A 21724-nucleotide genomic window follows, 5' to 3' on the forward strand; every position below is an offset into this window, starting at 1 on the left:
CTAAAAGAGCGGCTGAGGTGCAGAAAGTTAAAGTTACAGTGGGGGTCTCGTATGCGGAAGCTGCAAGGAAGGTACCTGTGGTATCACAGAAGGTGGACGTTGGTGGGGCGAGTAGCAATCGTCCATGTCAGGGTTGTAGTAAAGTAAAGGAGGACACACTGATAGTGGAGAAACGGGCTTTCTTGATGTTCTTGTCTGATGTTGTGAATTGTGCGGCACAGGCAAAAGGAAATACGGAGAGAATTAAAATTATTGTAAGGGCGGCGGATCGGTGCCTGGGCATTTCAAATATTGGATGGGAGTCTATTGTGAAGGAGCTAAATGTGAGAGTGAACCTGCCAGAATCACAACCATGCAGTGGTGGTGCGTCCTGTTGATGTTAATTGTACTCCAGTGGAATGCGAGAAGTCTGATTAGTAATGGGCAGGAATTTAAGAAATATATTTCGGATTTGGTGGAGAAGCCCCATGTTGTGTGTGTTCAAGAGACGTGGCTGAAGCCTCAGTGGGATTTTATTATTCCGGGGTATTCTTCTGTAAGAAATGATAGGCGACAGAGGCAAGGTGGGGGGGTGGTGACGTTTGTGCAGTCCGGTGTAGGGTTTAAGGTAGAGAGAGTGGGGCAGGATGATGAATCGATTGTTGTGCGAGTGTGGGCTGGCGATGAGGAAGTCTTTATTGTAAACTTCTACAATCCTGGTAATAGACTAAGTATTGAGGTGTTAGAGAATGTTGGAGCACAGGCTCAAGGGAGGGTGATTTGGTGTGGAGACTTCAATTCCCATAGTGGGGTGTGGGGCAGCCCTAGTACAGATGCAAATGGTGGTGTGTTGGAAGAGTTTATGGAAAGTAAGTCACTGGTCTGTGTAAATGATGGAAGTGGCACAAGGTATAACTGCATAAATAACTCAGAAAGTGTGTTGGATTTAACCTTTGTGTCCTGTGTGATGGCGAGTAGTGCCACATGGGAGGTACAAAGGAATTGTCCTATGGGAAGTGACCACTTTCCCATCTTTACTAGAGTGGGAGTTCAAGTGAGTGAAGTAGAGGACATTCGACTTCCAAGGTGGAAATTAGATCTGGCGAATTGGGAATTATTTCAGGGGATGGTGAGAAAGATGTGTGAGGGGTTAAGTGGAACAAAGTTTTATGATGTTGATGTATTTAATGATGGGCTTGTATGTGCTGTTATTCAGGCGGCGGAGGCTTCCATTCCGAAGGCAGGTGGAAAAGGAAATAGGAAGAGCGTTCCATGGTGGAATGAGGGATGTAAGGAAGCAGTAAAAAAGAGAAATAAGGCTTTTAAGCGGGTAAGGAAAGTGTTTACCATGGAGTCTCTGAATGAGTATAAGAAGGCTCAGGCTATAGTCAGAAGAACTATAAGAGCAGCTAAAAGGGATTGTTGGAGGCAGTATTGTAACACTATAGGGCGTGAAACGAAGTTATCTGAAGTATGGGGTGTCATCAGGAAAATGAATGGCATAAGAAGAGGTAGTGGGGTTTCGATCCTTCAAAGTGATGGAGTGACGGCGGTTAGAAATGAAGAGAAGGCGGAGTTGTTAGTGAACACCTTTGTCAAAGTGCATAGTTCAGAGAAGCTTTCGGATGCAGCTAAAAGGAGTAGAGATATTACCTTGGCGGAGAATCCAGGAGTCTTCAACAAGAAAAGGGTGTCTGGGGACTGGTTGGATAAGCCAATCTCTTTATTTGAATTAAAAAGAGCCCTGTCTTCAGTAAAGCAGTCCACTCCAGGCAAGGATGGCATTTGTTACTCGATGTTGGCAAGGATGGGTGATGAGTCTCTGGAAGTAGTGCTGAGGCTGTTTAACTTAGTGTGGGAGACTGGGAGGATTCCTTCTGCGTGGAAGCATTCGGTTATTGTTCCCATTTTGAAGCCGGGTAAAAATGCTGCTGATCCATCGAGTTATAGGCCTATAGCTCTTACTTCTCAGTTAGGAAAGACCATGGAGAGAATAGTTACGGAGAGGATGTCATATTTGTTGGAGAGTAAAAACCTGTTCAGTCCGTTTCAAAGCGGCTTTCGGAAGGGAAGAAGTACCATGGACGCGATTTTGTGTTTAGAGTCGGAAATAAGAAAGGCTCAGGCAAATAAGGAAATGGTAGTGGCAGTTTTCTTTGATATAGAAAAGGCCTATGACATGTTGTGGAAAGAAGGGTTACTGATAAAGTTGGCAAAGCTTGGAGTCGGGGGAAGAATGTATAATTGGGTGCTTAATTTTTTAGTTAACAGGAAAATCGAGGTCAGGGTGGGAGCAGCGCACTCTAGCAGTCAGGATGTAGAAAATGGAACTCCCCAAGGCAGTGTATGTAGTCCAGTGCTGTTTGATATAATGATAAATGACATTTTTGAGGAGGTAGGGGGGAGTATTGGAAAGTCTCTCTACGCTGATGATGGGGCTCTCTGGATGCGGGGGCGGAATTTGAAGTATCTTCAAAGGAAAATGCAAGAAGCGGTTGGAGCGGTGGAGGAATGGGCGAACAGGTGGGCTGTTAGAATGTCAGTGGCAAAGACGCAGGTTATCTGCTTTTCTAGACGGCACAGAGAAGTGACGCTAAATTTATATGGGGAAAAATTGGAGCAAGTTAATGCAGTGAGATTTTTGGGAAACGTGTTTGATGAAAAGCTGACATGGAAGCAGCACATAGAGTCTGTGCAAAGTAAGTGTAAGAAAGTGAACAATTTACTAAGATGCCTGGCTGGCCAGGATTGGGGAGCGGCAAGAGGGGCGTTGGTAAGGGTGTACCAGGCTCTATTGAGATCGTCTCTGGATTACGGGTGTATAGCATACATGGCAGCGGCAGAGACGCATTTGAAGAAGCTTGACAGGGAGCAGGCACAAGGTTTAAGGACATGCTGTGGAGCATTTAGGTCCTCCCCTGTAGATGCTCTTCAGGTGGAGATGGGGGAGCTCCCCCTACGATTGAGACGGGTAAAGCTGATGCTTGCATACTGGATCAACCTTCAAGGACATGGCACCACTCACCCCACAAAGGGAGTGTTGGTAGACTGTTGGGAACATCAGGAGGTTACGTCTTTTAGTTTTGGATGGGTGGGGGATGTAAAAGCACAAGATTTTGGTCTGACTCAGTTTGAGTATTGTCCCACGGTCCCATGCTCGCCGGTCCCTCCATGGGTGTTTTCTGCTCCGAATGTGGACCTGTCCCTGCAGCAGGCTTTGAGGAATAGAAAGAGGGGTACCCCTGAGTGGGTTGTGGTTCAAAGGATGTTGGACAGGTACGAGGATAGTGTAGTTCTTTATACAGACGGTTCCAAGGACCCATGCAGTGGAAGGACAGGTGCAGCAGTGAGCATACCATGTTTTACGGTTGGAGTGAGAAAGAGGCTGTCTGATCATCTTGCTGTTTATACAGCTGAGTTAGTCGCAATTGCGCTAGCCCTGAACTGTATTGGTAGTTGTGGGGAAGGGTTGAGGAAAGCGGTGATTGCTTCAGACAGCCAAGCGGTTCTATTGAGCATTAAAACAGGGAAGTCCTGTAGAATGGACATATTAAATAAAGTGTACTACATACTGTTGCAGTTAAATAACAAAAATGTAAAGGTTTTCTTCATTTGGGTTCCTGCCCATGTTGGAGTGGACGGGAATGAGGAAGCTGATATATTGGCTAAACAGGCAGTAAGGTCAGAAGAGATTGATATTCATGTCCCACTTAGTCGAGCAGAAGGGAAGTCGCTCATTAATTCCAAAATTTTACAGTTGTGGCAGGAGTGTTGGGATATTAGTGATACCGGGCGACATCTGTATAGTATCCAAGCGACAGTTGCACATAAGAAAATTGTAGATGGAAAGCGGAGGGAAGAAATTGTTATGTCGCGATTGAGGATTGGTCACACAGGCCTGAATTATTCTCTTTGGAGGATTGGGAAACATCAGTCAGGGTTGTGTGATGGTTGTGGCCAGCCTGAAACGGTTAAACATGTGTTAGTGGAGTGTCATCAATATGCAGAGCGGAGGAGTAGATTGTGTTCAGTTCTTGATAAAGAGAAAAAGGTGCTGTCAATTTGCAATCTTCTTGGAGATGGCAGTAAAACAATTAAGAAAGAGCTCTTGCGTTATTTAGTCGATACTAAGTTGATGTATAGAATATAAAAGCATAATCAGTGTCTACTGATTCAGCGTGAGTTTCCCTCTGACCATACTTGATGACTCGCACTCCAGCCCAGTAAGTGGCGGTAATGCCCCGACGCTGGTGGCCAACTGCCAATAAATCTAACAGAAGAAGAAGAAGATGGCGGACGCTGACGCACATCCGGTTTGGCGTAAGAGCTCTTAGCAATCTGCCCGTTTCGGAACCAGCCCGGCTGCTTCTCTGGATGCTTGTCTGAACAGCTGCCTTTAGCCCACTGACCTGCTTTTTCAAGGAGCGGGGCACACATAACAGAAATCAGTGTGTTTGGGGTTTGGATAGTTGTCGGCATTTGCGCTGGATGATATCTTCAAAGCGCTAGGAACGGGAGGCCGCCAATGCAAAGAGCGAACGAGGGTAGGACTGTTGTGATTTGGTTAGCATTAGCCGCAGCGGGGGCTAACTTGGCTAACTTTGCATCACTTACCCGTCGCTTGATTAATGTGGTTTTCCAGTTGTGTCATCTTTAGTGCGTAGTGTTTGATTGTCTTTGCACTTGTATGAAATGGCACAGCGTGTTGCAACGTGGACGTTTGTAAAAGTCATGTTCTTAGTCGGGCATTGTAACAAGTGACCATCCCTTTAAAGTAGTAGCTTGGTCTGACAATGGTTTGATGAACTACTTTTGTTTGGCTTCTGGACAAGAAAAGGCTTTGATTCGAAACATACATTTCATTACTACGTATTTTGCCCTTCAGAACAAGTCATTATCTGTATTTTCATTTACTACACCATCACCATTGGAAACAAGATTTGATTGTTTAGCAGTTTTGTTGGTTTGTTCATTGGTTGAAGTTGAGTGATCAGGCACAAAACATCGCATAATCACTGAGGTGTTTCATCTGACTGAGATTTACTCCTTTCTGAAAGCACAGTCTAAAATAATACAAAAAATAAACTTAATGAAGTGTTAATTCACTCCCATTTAGTCTTGCTTTGTTTATGATTTTGTGCATGCTTGTTTTCCCTTACAGATCCATGGCAAAGTGGCTGAAACTAAACTTCGGCAGCAGGCGTGACCCTCCGCAGCCCCCACTCCCCGACTATACGGAGAGTGAGATTCTGAGAGCTTACAAGGCCCAGAAGGAGCTGGACTTCGAAGACCCTTATTCCACAGATCGAGAGCCACAGAACGGTGGCCTCAGTTCCTGCTCAGCCACAGTGAGCCTGCCTTCGTTCCCCGCATTTGGTACAGTGCTGCCCAACGGTGTGGAGGTATACTCGTAATCCGAAGTGTTTTGTATTGTTGTTGTAGTGTTAAATACAGTTAATGCTGAATGTCACATTTGTTTCTCAAATTGTGCATCCATACTCAAAGGCTATCATATTTCCACTGCACCTCCCTCTCCCCCTGCTCCCCTGTAGCAAACACAGACACTTATTGTTTATATGCAAAGCACCAAAAATGCCACAGGCTTTTTGGACATGTTTGCAACAAAAGCAGAAGAATAGCCGTCTTCAAATGCCATAGATGGAGTGCGTGCACTGTATGTAATGTATTCTTAAGGGCTTTAGTGAGCCAAATGTGATGACTGTCTTCTTGAAACAACTGGAGTAAGTCATTTTATAAACACATTTTATTTTTTGATCACCAAATAATTAGAGTTCTGACAGGACAATATGCAAATATTTAGGTAAATGTAGTAGAGGAAACTAAAAACATTTTCTTTCTTTACCTTGAAGTGTCATCCAGGCTACCACTCCGCCCGAGGCCCATAGTTACTAGTGTGTAGTGATGAAATGATTGGAGACCCGTGATCGAAAGTGCTCTGCTATTCAGAGTCATAATCCGAATCAGAATAGTTTTTATTGCCATTGCTTGTAAACAGGTTCACAAACTAGGAATTTTTCTTGGAGTTTAGATGAAAATAAGCTATAAACTTTAAGCTATAAGGCTTTAGGGGCATGCATAAGAATATTACAATAAATAAGACGAAAAATAAGAGGTAAAATATGGTAGACGACAACAATTGACATAGAACAAAGGGATTGGATTTTTGTATTGTGTAGGTGTATAAAGTGATACAGCGATAAGTGATAGCAGTGGATCTAAGTGCGGACATACCACATCGTGCAATAGAGCAGATTACAGTCTGTACTGAGTAATTAGGTCTCTTTATCGTCCATGAGTCTGACGGTGGTAAAAACTGTTCAAGTGGCGGGATCTATGGGTCTTGGTAGACCATAGCCTCCTGCCTGAGGGGAGAGGGGTGAATGGTCCGTGTCCAGGGTGAGAAGGGTCAGCTGTGATCCGATCCACACGCCTCCGTGTCCTGGAGGTGAACAGGACTTGGAGGGTTGGGAGCTCACATCCAATCACCCTCTCAGCAGCACGAACAATGCGCTGCAGTCGGTGCTTGTTCTGAACTCCCTTATGCTTTGCTCCATTTGAGTACAGTGATTAAGAAAAATGTTATTTGCAGATCCATGTAATCTTTGAAATTGGACAAAAAGATTGCATAATATCCCAATGAATACCACACCGGTCCTGCAGTAATATGATTGTACAGTGAGATTTAGATACTGCCGCATTCCTTTTTGTTTGAAAACCTAAATTCAGTCTCCTTGTTTCCAGGTGAAAGTTGTATCTCCTAAACACAGACTGATCAAAGTAGACTCTCAGGAATTTGGACGCTCTAAAGGTCCCCTCAGCCCAGTGACTGTCCAAGAGGAACCAGTAAGGAACCTTTGTTTACTCTTTCACTTTATAATGCTGCTAATGTTGGACGGAAGTGCAAATTTGATCCTCAATGTTAACAATACAAAGGTGCACATTGTTGATTGGTATGAAATGGATATTACAGATAGAACAATAATAACATGTTTTTGTGTCTACTGGACTTTGTAAGAAACTGAAGATACAAAACCTTTTTTTGTCCCATGTTGGGGGAAATTGCTTTTTTGCAAGTGGCAGCAGCAAAGTTTAAGGACAGATGTTTAAAGAAACCAGCAAACAAAAGGGTCAATTTACAAATGGCACAAATATCCAATATAGATACATCAGGATGGGAGACACTGTTGAAATATCAGTGCTGTAAGCTTGTGGCTCAGTGGCAGCCCATGAATCCAAAAGTTGCTGGTTCAATCCCAGCTGTGGACACTTCACCTGCCTTGCAACTTCTGTCTGTGTCCACTCAAGTACAGGTGTGTGTTTGTTATGAAGTGAACAACTAAATACTAAGTGAATGTAAAATGCTGACAGAGTGACTGTAAATGACTAACTTATTAAACATTTCAAATGAATTTTCCCCTTTTTAGGTGATTCCTTCTGCTCCCGCCGCATCAGACGGGGACACAGACTATTCAGATCCGTTTGATGCTCGTCCTGACCCCAGACCCAAACTGAGTTGGGAGCCCAAGTCTCCTCCGCCAGAGTGTGGCAGCTATATGGAGCCTTTTGAAGCTCAGAGAATCATCTCAGGTGAAGCAGCCTAGATTTGATCTGAACTATTTGTGCTTGTTGTGTCTTGTTAATTGGGTCTAGCTGAATCACGTTTTATTCAGTCATGACTGAGCAACGTAGGAATGTTGGTCTCTTATACAACTGTGGGAGGCATCATCACATCTGGGCAGAATAAAAGAGGAAGAAATACGTATCTGCTTATTTTTAATGTCTTATTTCTCTTTGTACATCATGGTCACTAGACAAGGGGTCTAGAGATGGGGAGAAATATTTACTTTTGTCATTGTTTTAACTTATATTTTATGAAATCGTTCAAATAATTTAATATAATCTGATGATAAATACATGTGTACAGTGTGTGTGTGTGTGTGTTATTATCATTGTGTTGGTCTCAAAAGTGTGGTTGAAAATGTTCTCAAATAAGAAATTTCAATGACTGTATTTATATATTATAATATTCAAGTAAACATTAACCTGGCTAACGCCATGCTGCTGTGTGCGCTCGAATCATTTCGAACTGCACAGCAGCCTGGGGGCTAAATATCACTTGTGATTTTAGCCAGGCTAAGTAAACATTTCAATTCAAGCCAAAATATGCCTTGTTTCCTCCCACCTTTGACAGAACTACAGCACAGCACCATGTCCAGCCGATCGGGAAGTGACGATGGCGGACAGCTTTATGATAACCCGTATGAGGAGAGGAGCCGAGCACAGCACCGAGCGCCGCCTTCACAGTGGTTGGACCCAGAGGGCAGAGAGGGCAGATTGCCCCAGGACGATGAGAGGCCGGCCGACGAGTACGACCAGCCCTGGGAGTGGAAGAAAGACAACATCTCCAAAGCTCTAGCTGGTAAATCTGTGCTCCTGTCTCTTTAAGTGTTTCTTGCTATTTATTGCTGAACTTTATAATATAAATGACTTGTCATATAAAGTAATTTAACATGAGGGAAGATTTTAGATGATGTCCCCTGCAGTGACAGTATCTCTTATTAATACTAATGAACCTCATGAGTCGGACCTCACATTTGATCACATGACTTTACTGGGGGCCTCACATGTGCCACAAATCTTCCCTATAAACTGTGGCTTTGAGATCTTCACTCTGAATCGTTCAGTCTGTGGATTCAAAGAGTGGCACATAGATATCCAAACACTGTTGTGTTTGATTTATATAGAACCTCTCCCAACCTAACCCTCTCTAAATTTCTGCTTTAGTTCAGTTCTCGGGAGCTGAGAGGGAGCGCTCCTGGACAGAGCAGGGCCGGTTTGGTAAAGCGGCTGCATCTTCAGAGTCCACCACTCTGCGCCTCGTCGGGGACACGCCTCCTCTGCTCGGGGAGAGAGTGGACCCCTTTATGCCTCTGGAAACGCAAGTGTAAGTCACAGTAATGCACCACAGTTCAATCTGTAATATTATTGTTTAATTGTGACTTTTAAAGACCCAGTATCGGCTGTCTTAAAAAATAGATAATAATTTGGTTTTGAGAATAGCAGAATGTGTTGAATATGCCGGATTATTAAAACTTGCATGAAACACAACTCCAGATTCACAGAGCGACATGAATCATTACAAGTAGACTAATAGAAATCTACATTTTACTGTTTCACTCTGTTTCTGCAGTTGGTACCATGGAGCAATCAGCCGAGCTGAGTCCGAGTCTCTGCTGACTTTGTGCAAAGAAAGCTCGTACCTCGTGAGGAACAGCCAAACGTGTCGAACGGACTACTCCCTCTCCATCCGGTAGGCCACATGTCCATATTATTATCAATACTGAAACATGCAATAACCCCAACTTCCGAAGTAAGTTGTGGACTCGTTATGGATACTCTATGTATACGCCCAAAACTGAAAAAATACATAGAAAGTTCAGCGTATGCCAGCGTTTTAGGAGATTCTAGAACGTTGGCATATGCTGGCTAAACCGTCAAGGTGTGACAGCCCCATTAGATTCAAGAACTGCCATCCTCCTCAGTGAATATATTCTTATTAACATGGACATAATTTGGCTTTTGGGCACATCTGCATTGATATCTCAACTTTTAACCATTTTAAACTTGTGTGGTGTCTATAATTTTAATTGTGAACCCATGTCCTTTTGCTAATTCCTCTTTTTTGAGCTTTAAACAACACAGTATATAACACTCTCTTTGCGTAATGTGACCACAGATGCATGCTGTGTAGACTCTGACCACAGGTGCATGCTGTGTAGACTCTGACCACAGATGCATGCTGTGTAAAGTGGTGTAGACTCTGATTTCCTATCTGCGGTCTGTCTCAGGAGCTGCAAAGGCTTTATGCACATGAAGTTCACCAAGTCCGCCGATGGTCGCTATGTGCTGGGAGAGAACAGCCCTCCCTTCTGCACCATCCCCGAAGTCATCCACTACTACACCACTCACAAGCTGCCCATCAGAGGAGCGGAGCACATGTCCCTGCTGTATCCTGTCATTGTGCAAACTCTCTGACACAACAGATATGCTCATACAGTGCCCTCCACTGATATTGGCTTTCTCTCCACGAAAACTACGGGGATCTAGATGGCACATGCAGTTTTCTTTAGATTTTGTGCATTTTCCCTGCTTGGCTGAACTATCTTTGAATATAGTTTTGTATGGAAGCAAAATGTCGTCAAGTACATCAACTTCTTAAAGCTGCAATACCAGATTTCTCCCATTTTTGTGAAAGGAGGAGGAATTTATTTGTGGATTTGTGAATGATAAACGTTTTTTGTGTACTGTTTTTTTTTTTTTTTTTTAAACAATATTCTTTATTTGGCCAAAAAGAAACAGACTGCACTACAAAAAAAAAAGTTTGGTACTCGAATGTTTACAATGTTCACACTCGTAACTCCTTTTGAAAGAGCTTCTACATTAAACGGATATTTCAGGATTTTTTTTACATAGGTACTCATTTGTGTGTTGCTGATTTCTGGAGATATATATATATATATATATATGTATATATATATATATATATATATATTTTTTTTTTTTATTATTATGCAGTCCTTATATTTGAAGAGTTTAGTGGTGCTAGGCTAGTGCTAGGCTAGCGCATGTCTATGGTAACTAGTAGCCTGCATTAAAAACAGTCTGACCCAAGCACAGTGCACCTGAGGCAAATCACTTATAACACCAGACTACCGATATAAATGTCTGTGTTGACTGAATAGTTTTTTTGCTTTTGCTTTTTAAAGAAGTAATATTTGAGCAGCATCAGCTTCCTGGTTGTAAGCTACGCAGCGGCAGAGTGATCTGCTATGTTACCGGATCTACAGTAGTTTGTTTACCTGCGCCCGGCATTACTACACATTGGAATTCACAAAGGAGCTTTCTACAAATCAGATATGGCAACGTTTGGAGGACTATCCGATGATTTTGAGGTTTTTAATGCAGGCTACTAGTTACCATAGACATGCACTAGCCTCGCACCACTGAACTCTTGAAATATAAGGACAGCATGAATTAAAAATAAATCTCCAGAAATCAACAACACTCTGGATGACTTGGAAATGAAGGCCCTATGTCAAAAATCCTGAAATATCCCTTTAATTTCTAATCCCAGTCATGCCAATGTCAATGGAGGACACTACAAATACATTATTTATAATCGGTGCTACTGAGTACCGCTTGGTTACTTTGTTTCTTTTGCCTTTCACTGCCATTCTACATGCACTGCTCGCTCGAGATTGCCTGGTGCCGTCTTTTTCTATACTATTTCCATATTCATAGTCAACACGCTCTGGCAGCTTAAATGACCCCCGTCAATGACACCAAGAAGCATTATTAAAATTTCCATCGTTAGTCGAGTAGTTTTTAGATCTAAAAAAACGAGTGTCTTTTATGCAAAAAGTAGCTTATTCAATTTTGATCCAATTGTCAGTTACATGTTTTAGTTGAAACTTGTGCCAATTATTTAGGCTAGACAATGAGCCAATGTTTATTTTTGTAATTGTTTTTTTTTAATGTATTATTGCAAAAGTGATTCTGTAGACTGAAAATATTGCATACTGTGATTACAAAGATTATAATTTTTATTATTTTACACTTTCCTTCAACCAAACACTACGTTATCAGCCTGCACAATAGGGTTTTTTTGTTCTAAGGACGTTGAATGTTAAATGATGGTGTTGCCCTACTATTCCCTCTTCACTACATTGTTATTCATAGGTTTCAGGTGATGTCATTGAAGGGCAAAGGTCACAGGAGGCGCCGCACTTTCTGAAGCACCATTAAATTAGCATACACATCCACACTGCTGAACAATTACAAGGAAATTGAGTTTTTATTGCTTGCCTTTTTGTCAGACCCACTTCCTACTGCGGTGTAGCTTTCCTACATGAACAAAAAGCTATTTATTCAGCAATTTTGACAAGCTGCAAAAAAAAAGTTCTCGAGACTTGCAGCAACATATATTATACTTATATTCTGTAGTGTGGCTTTGAGAAATCTCATTATGATGAACTAAGAGAGCTGATAAGAAGGGAATTTCTCCATTGTGAGATCATCAAAGTCCTCTTATCTACTTCAGAAATGAAAACAATCATACCGGGTTTGTGATCTGTGTCATTTAATTTACTCTCACTTAACTTGCATTTAACATTGAAAAACATTGCCCTTTTTCGGTTCTTGACGTGAGGCGTCTTAAAAACGATACATGGCTCTGGATACGGTGCGTTGCCCTGGTAACTTCCCTTCAAGTGGTGTCACTCGAAAACTATGACTTGTGAATGCAAAGTGACAATATGATGTCAGACAAACTATATATTGTTAGCTTCGCGCAATAATGGACTCTTGCAATACTAGTTTATAGACAGTGTTATATCAGAGGCTGTGTGGCTTTGTGATTATTATGACAAAAAAGCTTTGGTAGACAACTATTTACTGTGCTGTTTTATAAGATTTAAATGTCTGATTAAAAAAAATAAAGGTGTTGCCAGTTTTTAAATTGTTTGGGTAATCTGCTGGCTATTGTATTTATATTGTCTTTCTTTCCAAAGATTTGTCTTTGCACCTGGGCTCAATTGTTCCGAGTCTTTGTTCCAGTTCAAACACAGGCTAAAAGACATGTCAAACTTTTGATTTGTGTTGAAAACAGAATGTTCAGGGTTATTTTGCGTTCTTTTGTACAAAAAAACATTTCTTTTGTCAGAAAGTTTACCTTTTTAAAATGTTCTCAAATCTCCCAAATCAACATTTCAGTCACATCTGACTTGAGTATGCTAGAGACTAGAGTGGGACTGCATGATGTGTGAAAATATTGCAATATTTGATAAGTTCAAACAAATCGATAAAAAATCGAAAAATAAACTTTACGGGGAACAATTTAAGTAAGTTACTTTTTGGGTTCATTTGATTGATTGTATATTGCAGTAATATTACTTCATTATTAGATGTTAGTTTTTAGCTTCATTTAAGCTGCTTCACTCCCTGTACCAAAGGATGAAAACAAATGTTTTATTTACCCAGAAATTAGGGCTGATAAACACCACCTGGATCCAGTGTTGAGGGTAGCGTATTACAAAAGTGAGGAGTTACAAAAATATATGTCTTTTTTTCAGTATTCAATAAGAAATATAACATACTACTTACACAAAATATAGGAATATATTAGTCATTACGTTTCAAGTAACTCAAGTTACAAGTACACAACATTTAAAGATATGAACTCAGTTAACGTCCTCAAAACAACACACGAGAATGAGGGAAAGCAAAGGAAAAGGAAATCTCTGACTGCACTTTTGCTCAGAGGCATTATTACTATATTCAGTTTATATTTTGCCAAAAGTAGCTCAAAGTAGTGTAACTCACAAGCTACATTTTAGAAACCGTAATATGTAATAAAAACATTACATGTTTATAGCTGTAATCACTAAAATAGAATATATTAACATTTTTTAGCAACTTTCCCAACTCTGCCTGTATCTGGGGCTGCTGCAGTTTGTCAGATCTGTTCATATTGGTTTCTGTTCACATGTTCAAACATGTGAGGTCAGCTGACCTATACTGAATTACTGGAAGATTATATCAATAGATTTTTATTTCTTCCAAGATGCAAAGCCAGGATGCATTGTGTTAAAAATGTGAGCGAGTGGTTCAGTAGAGACATGATTTTTCACAAATGGACTGGTCGCTACAGTGTCCTGATCTTGACCACAGGGAGAATGTTTGGGACGTGCTGCAGTAATAACCTTTGTTAGTTTACTGGCAGCACACTTTGACTCACTGCATTAATTACAGGATATGAAAAGGGACGAAACATTCTCTGCTTGAGATTACCCGACCTCGGGAAGCACAGGTCTCATTCATTTGCGCTGTTCCAGACAAATCAACAAAACAATAAGCCTACCTGGAACACATCAACAAATCCATTATGCAACTGTATGTTATTACAGCTCATCCAAAAGGCCCGTTGTGCAGCCAACAGGAGCATCTCGTCCTGCCCCAAACAGAGAGGATCTTTGGCGTCACCTGACTCCATGGCAACAGGCAGGTCTCAGCTCTCTGGTCAGGTGTCAAGGCACAGGTAAGGGCTCAAAATGAATTACTTTAATCATGCACCTTCCTTTTAAATACAGTTACTTTTATTTTTTCATGAATGGCTGTGCGAGCAAAGAATAGAACGGCAGCAAGTCATGTCTTGTTGGACTTGCCCTGTTTCACTTCATGTTGCTGTTGGCTATCAAGTGACAATTGCTCAACTAAAATAGTAATAGACAGTGGTTTCCAAATATTACCACCTCATATATTATTGTGTGAAGTAGGGCAGTACAGTTAATAATAAATAAATTGCTCCAGACATATTGAAAATGTGCTGTGAACTTTTTTCCTTCTTACAAAAATCCCTAATCCAATCACGCACACAATTGCAATATCTAATGTTTTGTTTTCCCAAAGTGACACTACGCAAGGCACGTTTATTTGCAGAGCTCAAGGTAATTCAAAGTAGTTCACAGACAAGTAGGCAGATAAAATGAATTTATAAATCTATATAATTACAGTAAAAGAAACAGTGCTTTCAGTTGTCAAATGCACGGGTAAAAAGAACTGCTTTCAGCCTGGATGTGTATTGTCAGAGTCGAGGCCTGTCTCACATCCTCATGAGGACTGTTCCAGATATTAATTAATAATTATCCTATGTATCTTATGGTAGGAAGTGTTTACACTGTTCTTTTCTGGATCGGACTCCATGGCAAAGCGAATCCAGCAACTCGCTCAACCCAAACCGAACAGGCTTCGATTCCCAGACCGGTAAAATTTAACAATTATTATACAACCACTTCAAAAACAACTGTGTGTCTTTGGGCAGTTATCAGTTATATTTACTCAAGTACTTTTTAAAATTGTTCTTGTAATCTAGACTTTTTGAACATAATTATTTTTAGGTGCTTGTTACTCTTGCTTGAGTGAATATTTTCCCTGCTCTACCCACCTCTGATGAAGTGTTTTCTATTTCAAGTCGCTCGGTTTACTGGCTCGATAAGTTGCCTCCAGAAACGAAAGGAGACATCACAAAAATTGGTATGCACACCTTCCATCATTTTTTTTGAGCATGTTGCTTTGTTTATCCTGCGTTTTCTTTGCTCAAAGCCAATTTTTGTTTGTAGACTTAACCCCGCGTTGGTTGGAGCTTTCCCGGAGTAAAAAGATCAACGCACGTGTCACGTAAATATTCAAATCCACTTCGCCTTTACTCTGTGATGTATGGACTTGCCATGCACCTTCTTGCAATGGGGTATGATGCCTTCTGAAACAAATGTGTCACTCATTTTCAGTCTCTTCAATGTGAGGGATGGGACAGAGCATATCCCTGTGGCTTTGGGCCTTAACATCACTGTTTCAATTTATTAAAATCCCAAAAATGTATGAAATCAGCTCAATGATTCAAAATGAGTCAAACTTTACATTGTTCTCCATTATGTCAACACCAGTGTTGGGGGTAGCGTATTACAAAAAAGCGAGTTACAAAAATATGTTATTATATTATTATTACTATTTTCACATTTCAGGTAATTTTAGTTGCAGGTGAATCTAAATGTAAATAAAATAAAATGCAGCATCAAGTTGGACGCTGGTGTATAAGATCTGCAGTCTGTAGTTTATGTCGTCAAAATAAAACAAGACACGAGAGGGGGGAAAGCGAAGGAAAAGGAAATCTCTCACTGCACTTTTGCTCTGTGGCTTGATGAAACAGTAATATGTAACACAAACATACTACATTTTAAAAGCTGTAATCAATAATATAGAATATATTGAAATGTTTTAGTAACTTGCCCAACACTGGTCAACATGAAGACTTGCTGACAGAAGGATATGTTTTTTTGGGGGGCTAAATTTTTCAAAAATATAATAAAAGCGTCTCAGAGCGTCTAAGAAACTTTTGCTCTTCATGTTTCTGCGCCTGATGTCTAATCTTCCTTTCTGGCCACTTCCTTCCTAAAGCACAGTGTGTTCCATCATGCAATGGCAAACCTCCGTGGCATGGAGGATAACTATCTTTCTTCAAACGTCAGACTGAGGCCCCAAAACTGTATTAAAATAGTGTTTCTTTATCAGGAAGATACAGTTTTAATAGTAACTAGGATACAATATGTGCACTTTGTGGTTTAAAATTGGTGCCATAGCTACAAATCAACCAGTGGTATTGCTTGTACTTTTATCTCCGTGTGGACTTGCCAGTGATTGCCAGGGATTTTGATAACAAGCATTAGCATCAGAGACAGAAGGCTTAATGCATACTGGTTTTAGCCATAAGATCTGGCAACCCAAAATTCTGCTGTCTGGTTGAATAACAAAACATGCACATTTAAACAACACTCACATTGTGTAGTATGTTTTGAGAATTCATCAACAATACAGTAACTATCAGAAAAATAATGTAAATAAATGAATAAAAAGTATGCTCTTCCCAGAAGATGGTGAAAGTCTTGTTGTGGAGCAGGGGAGATGCACAGGAGGAAGAGGAAGGAGGAGGTGGATGAGCTGACCAGTGCAGGACACCACGCTCTGAAACAGGGACAAACCCAGGAGGCGCTGCACCATTTCAGAGGATCAGAGGAGACTAAAGGCAGCCAGCCAGGTTTCCTCCAGGTGCTACGGTTTCCTCGACCTCCAAAAACATGCTGGTCAAATCGGCCCACATTGGCGGTGCGGCTCAGTTGCAGCGGCTCAGGACAAACACCTGAACACAATTTGTTGTTTTTACAATGACAAATAAAACACTTACTTACATATAAATTAATCCTGTAGTGTTAGGCATGTCAATTTCAGGAGCAAATAAAGTTTTTCAATGAGGGGGATTCTCACTTCGACCCATGGCATAAATCAATGTGTTTTGTATTTTATTTATTCTGCTTTGTATTGATCCGTTTTGTCTCAGACTGTGTCCGGAGTGGAAAGTGAGTGAGTGGGCTCTAAAGGCTGTTCCATCGCAGCGCCTCTGCCGCCTGGCTCTTCCCCGGCTCCCTGCGGCTGAGTGGCAGCCTGAGCGCCCTCTGCTAACCCCTGTAAGTGCTGCAGACAATGCCCATTTTACCCAAATTACCAGTTACCAGGCAGCATGGTGGCGCAGCGGTTAGCTCTCAGGACGCTTTAGATGTGTAGCATGAGTTCAATCCCCGGTCGGATTTCTGTGTGAAGTTTGCATGTTCTCCACGTGTCTGCGTAGGTTTACTCCGGGTACACCGGGTTCTCCTACCACTAAAACATTTACAAAATCAGGATGAATGAGTGTGCCATGTTTAAATGCATGAGTCCCATGTGTGTTCATTAAAATGCACCGTCCTGACCAAATAAACAAGCATATTTATCAATGAAGATTTACCATGAAGTTTGTGTCAGCCTGGATACTTCCCTGCAGCACTGAACCAAGCACATTTTCTCCAGTTTGGCATCACCCAAATCTAAAAGCTTCTTGAACAAAGTGTCAAAATAGTGACGAAAACGAGGATGAAAATGCAACAAAAAAGTGACAAAAAAGCCACAAAAGAGCGACAAAAATGTGCCGGAAAAGCCACAATAACACAATAAAAAAAGCACCAACATCACGACTAAAAAGGATCACAAGGCAAGGAAAAAAAGTGATGAAGAAAGCGACAAAAAAAGAAAAACACTACAAAAAATACAAGACAAAAATGTGACACAATCACAGCAACGATGCAACATAAAAATCACAGCGGTCTTAGCTTTCAAAAGAGGCTGACCTGGCCAATAGGCTGTAAACTCCAGTACATAAAACTGGAGAAAAGAGGTTAATTACAAGTAATCTCTTGCTTTGATAATCAACAATTTTAGCCTTAAAAGGGCTAGATGCAAGTTCGTCATTTTATGCTCACTTCTGCCACCTCAGGTCTTATGCGTAACTGCAGCTTCGTTATTAAAGGAATAGGCCACTGTTGTTACATACTGAGATATGTTCTTACCTTAGCTTTGACGAGTTCTTTAGGACCTGTCTGGTCTTCCCCCGTGCCTTCTATCACGTAAACACAGCGCAGACGGCGTTAGCATTTAGCCTCTCCCTCTCTCCTCTATAGCTCCAAAACAGGTCAAGATAGAAGCTACCAAGCTCTTCCACGTTTTCCCTATTTTAATATGGTTACGTGAAGTGTTACACTACAAAGTATAATTGCACTATATTGGGGACTATATTGTAAGGTGTAGTAATACCAGGAGTAGTTTGGCATCCGCACAGTAAAGTGAAGATTACTGCGCGGATTTCGAACTACTCCTGGTATTATTACGCCTTACAATATAGTTCCCCCTTTTATCCGCTTAGACAATCCACATTGTTTAATTTTGTGTAATTATACTTTGTAGTGTAACACTTCACGTAACCATATTTAAATAGGGAAGAGCTTGGTAGCTTCTATCTTGACCTGTTTTGGAGCTATAGTGGAGAGGGGGAGAGGCTAAATGCTAACGCCGTCTGCGCTGTGTTTACGTTATAGAAGGCACGGGGGAAGACAGGTCCTAAAGAACTCGTCAAAGCTAAGGTAAGAACATATCTCAGTATGTAAAAACGGTGGCCTATTCCTTTAAGCTTGTGCATGACGGCACTTCGGACCCGAATTAACACCTCTTTGAGTGACAGTGCAGGATTTTAGAGGCAGTTGTGGTGAACAGGTCTGAGCTCATTCTACACATTAGGAACATGTACGATAGCGATGAAAATACTTGGTTTTGACATTTTTAAACTCCGTATAGTCCCTTTAAACTACTTCAAACCCATTGATTTCTGGAGCTATGTGAGTCTTTTTCTATGCAATCAATTCAATTCACATATTATTTTTTTTGATCAGTTAAAAACAAGGGAAATACCAATACAAAGGGACACAAAAGTATTTTAAAGTATAATTAATCAAGTTTTGTTTTGGGTGATTCCTTGAGGTGACTTCCTATTTGGTCAGTAATTTTAATGTCCATCTTAATCTGTCTCAATGTCAATCTAACTTAAATGTATTCATCAAACCTTTCCCCACATAATGTTAATTTTTTTTCTTGTCTTGTTTAGTTAAACCGAGCTACACAGACAGCCATAGCCACAGCCCGGCTCTGTCAGCTCGCTCAGCCCAAGACGAGGCCCCTTCAGGACGGCTCTGCTCCCAGGACCAGACCCCACATGCCCTTCCGAGCCTCCGCGCATATAGAGCTGCTCGCCAGTAAGTAAGGACATTTTTATCTTCATTTTATACAGCCGCTTTAACCTCTTAATCCCCACCTGAACCGAGCTCATTTTGTCCAGTTTGGCTTTACCCAAATCTAAAAGCTTCTTGAAAAAAAGTGTGAAAATACAATGAAAACGAGGATGAAAACGCAACAAAAGAGCAACAAAAACGTGCCGGAAAAGCAACAATAACACAGTAAACAAGCGACAAAAACACAACTAAAAAGTGATGGAAAAGCCACAAAAAAGCCACAAAAGAGTGAGAAAAAAGTGACGAAAACATGACAAAAAAGCGTCAAAAAAGAAAGGAAAAAAAGTGATGGAAACACAACAAAAAAGAGACGAAAACATGACAAAACGCTTCAAAAATGTGACATAAGTGCAGCAAAAAGTTGAGAAGGTTTTAGATTTGGGTAAAGCTGAATTGGAGAAAATGCGCTTGGTTAAGGCCACTTGGTAAGTGGCCATGTTTTCTTAATCTTGTCATCAGTGCAGCAGAACATTTCTCTTTTCTTTTCTGTCTCTTTATAACTTCAAGACAAACTGAGATCAACAAAGGAACACAAAGGAGGACAAAAATAAGACTTTCAAAACTGGGGTTTTACTTTGGAGCTTGTTTTGCCTATATGCAAGACATTTAAATTTTCCACCTCCTTTGTCCTGCCCTAGAGGAAAATAGTTTCCCTACCAAAGCTTTCGTAATCTCCTGATTGAGTGTTAACCGCCAAAGGATGTATACGGATTCAAATCTTTCATCTAATTTGTCTGTCATGTGTCTCAAGGTTGAAAAGTGCACAGTCAAATCACTCGTTTAAGGTCCTGTCAGAGATGAGAAATAATGGTAATTCGAGGAGCAAAATATTTCAGAGTTTTTGTCCTGCCACCGCGAAAGCGCATTTGACGCAACACGACCTTGGCACCTCACGCTGGAGAAGTGATTATAAAGACAAGAAAGAATAGGATTTTCCAGCCTGATTAAGAGTGATGATTAATTAAATTATGTTTCACGTAAATTCATTTTCCTTTTTTCAGCCCCAAAAAATAACCACCCTAAGTTCGTGGGGGAGCGTGAGGTGTGCTGGCCCGTCCCCACATCGGCCCAAAAGGCGGTGGCCAGTCCCAGAGTGCGGGAGCTGTCCAACCCCAAGGAAAGAAGGCCTTTGTATGAAGGATACAACCCGTATGTCATCAGCCGAGCCGCGCGGTCTGCCTGTGCTTCAGCACGCGTTCGACAGCTCAGCCTGCCTCTGCCGCGCAAATGTAGCTCCCAATAGGGAGTGTGCATAACCTGTTCTACCAGCATCGAGGGAAATATATGTTCTTCAAGTGTTACGCAATGACACGTGGGTTTCCTCATTTATTAAAATGTGCTCAGTACATTGCTATTGTGTTCTGTTTCTATAGTTTTATGTTTCATTTTCTCCTGCTAAGGTTGCCATACTAGCGAGCTTACATAGTCACATTTTTGCATGGTAAATTTTTCCAGACACCTGTCTTGGGTGCGGTAAAGTACAAAAAAAAAGTAAACAAATACTAAACAAATAAGGCCAAGTAAGTAAAATGAAAAACAACTGTGTGATATCTAAGAGTAAACAGAGTCTGGAGCTGCGCGGGAGGAAGAGGAAGGAGGTGGTGACAGGTCCAGGACACCACGCTCTGAAACAGGGACAAACCCACCATTTCCCAGGATCAGAGGAGACTGAAGCCAGGTTTTCTCCGAGTGCTATGGTTTCCTCTCCCTCCAAAAACATCCTGCTCAGGTTGGTCCACAGGGGTAGTGCGGCTTAGTCGCAACGGCTCAGGACTAACACCTGAACACAATGCCGTTGTACGGTTGTACAATGACAAATAAAGCACTTACTTATTTACTTTTGATCAAGTAGATTTTTCCAGATAAAAATCACAAAGCTCTGTACATAACATGGGTGAATTAAAACAACATCAAAAATAGATAAGAAGAAGAACTTTATTTATATAGTGCCGTTCACAGACATAGTCACAAAGCGCTGCACATGACACAATGATTCACTCCATACTCGGTGGTGTTCAGTTTCACCTGGAGGAGACTGACAGAAACGCTGTAGCGACTGCACACATCAGTTCCTCTGACCACCAGCATTAATTCACGCACATACATCATTCATCCTGGCCTATTGTACATGTTTTCAATTACAAAACTGAAAATTCCCCATCAGCAAAATGCTTTCTTAAATAACAATGTCTTCAGCTGCTTTTTAAGAGTCCACAGAGTCAAGCTCATTGAGAAACAGGGACGAGCCATTCCAGAGTCTGGGGGCTACAGCCTTATGCAGGAGACCCTGGCCTGAAGACCAAAGGGTGCGCACTAAGGAGTATGGGCACAACAAGGACATTTGAAACTCAATGTGGAATTTGACTGGGAGGCAATAAAGATTTGATGGAGTGGGTGATTTGGTTGGGTGCACGTCAAAACTAATCTTTGGAGTACAATTTATCCAAAGTTACTCAGGTGTT

General features: G+C 41.3%; 2 protein-coding genes across 3 annotated transcripts; both read left to right on the top strand.

Moving 5' to 3' along the window:
• Positions 1–4340: 4340 nt before the first annotated feature.
• LOC306976203 (SH2 domain-containing adapter protein F-like) lies at positions 4341–10296 on the top strand. Of its 2 annotated transcripts, XM_079574094.1 has the most exons (8): positions 4341–4523; positions 5141–5381; positions 6742–6843; positions 7425–7587; positions 8192–8419; positions 8785–8944; positions 9191–9310; positions 9849–10294. In XM_079574094.1, the coding sequence occupies exons 2-8, from the start codon at positions 5145–5147 to the stop codon at positions 10033–10035; spliced, it is 1197 nt and encodes a 398-aa protein (XP_079430220.1). In that variant the 5' UTR covers positions 4341–4523; positions 5141–5144; the 3' UTR covers positions 10036–10294. The 2 variants fall into 2 exon arrangements, with proteins under 2 accessions (XP_079430220.1, XP_079430221.1); XM_079574095.1 differs by lacking the exon at positions 6742–6843 and having other exon boundaries at positions 9849–10296.
• A 4430-nt stretch (positions 10297–14726) lies between these two features.
• On the top strand, positions 14727–20526 carry LOC306975589 (sperm microtubule associated protein 2-like). Its single transcript, XM_079573178.1, has 6 exons — positions 14727–14820; positions 15029–15090; positions 15177–15234; positions 16949–17075; positions 19079–19226; positions 20264–20526. The coding sequence occupies exons 1-6, from the start codon at positions 14759–14761 to the stop codon at positions 20503–20505; spliced, it is 699 nt and encodes a 232-aa protein (XP_079429304.1). The 5' UTR covers positions 14727–14758; the 3' UTR covers positions 20506–20526.
• The last annotated feature ends 1198 nt before the right edge of the window (positions 20527–21724 follow it).

This window comes from Gobius niger, assembly GCF_951799975.1.
Source record: "Gobius niger genome assembly, chromosome: 16".
Classification (NCBI taxonomy): domain Eukaryota; kingdom Metazoa; phylum Chordata; class Actinopteri; order Gobiiformes; family Gobiidae; genus Gobius; species Gobius niger.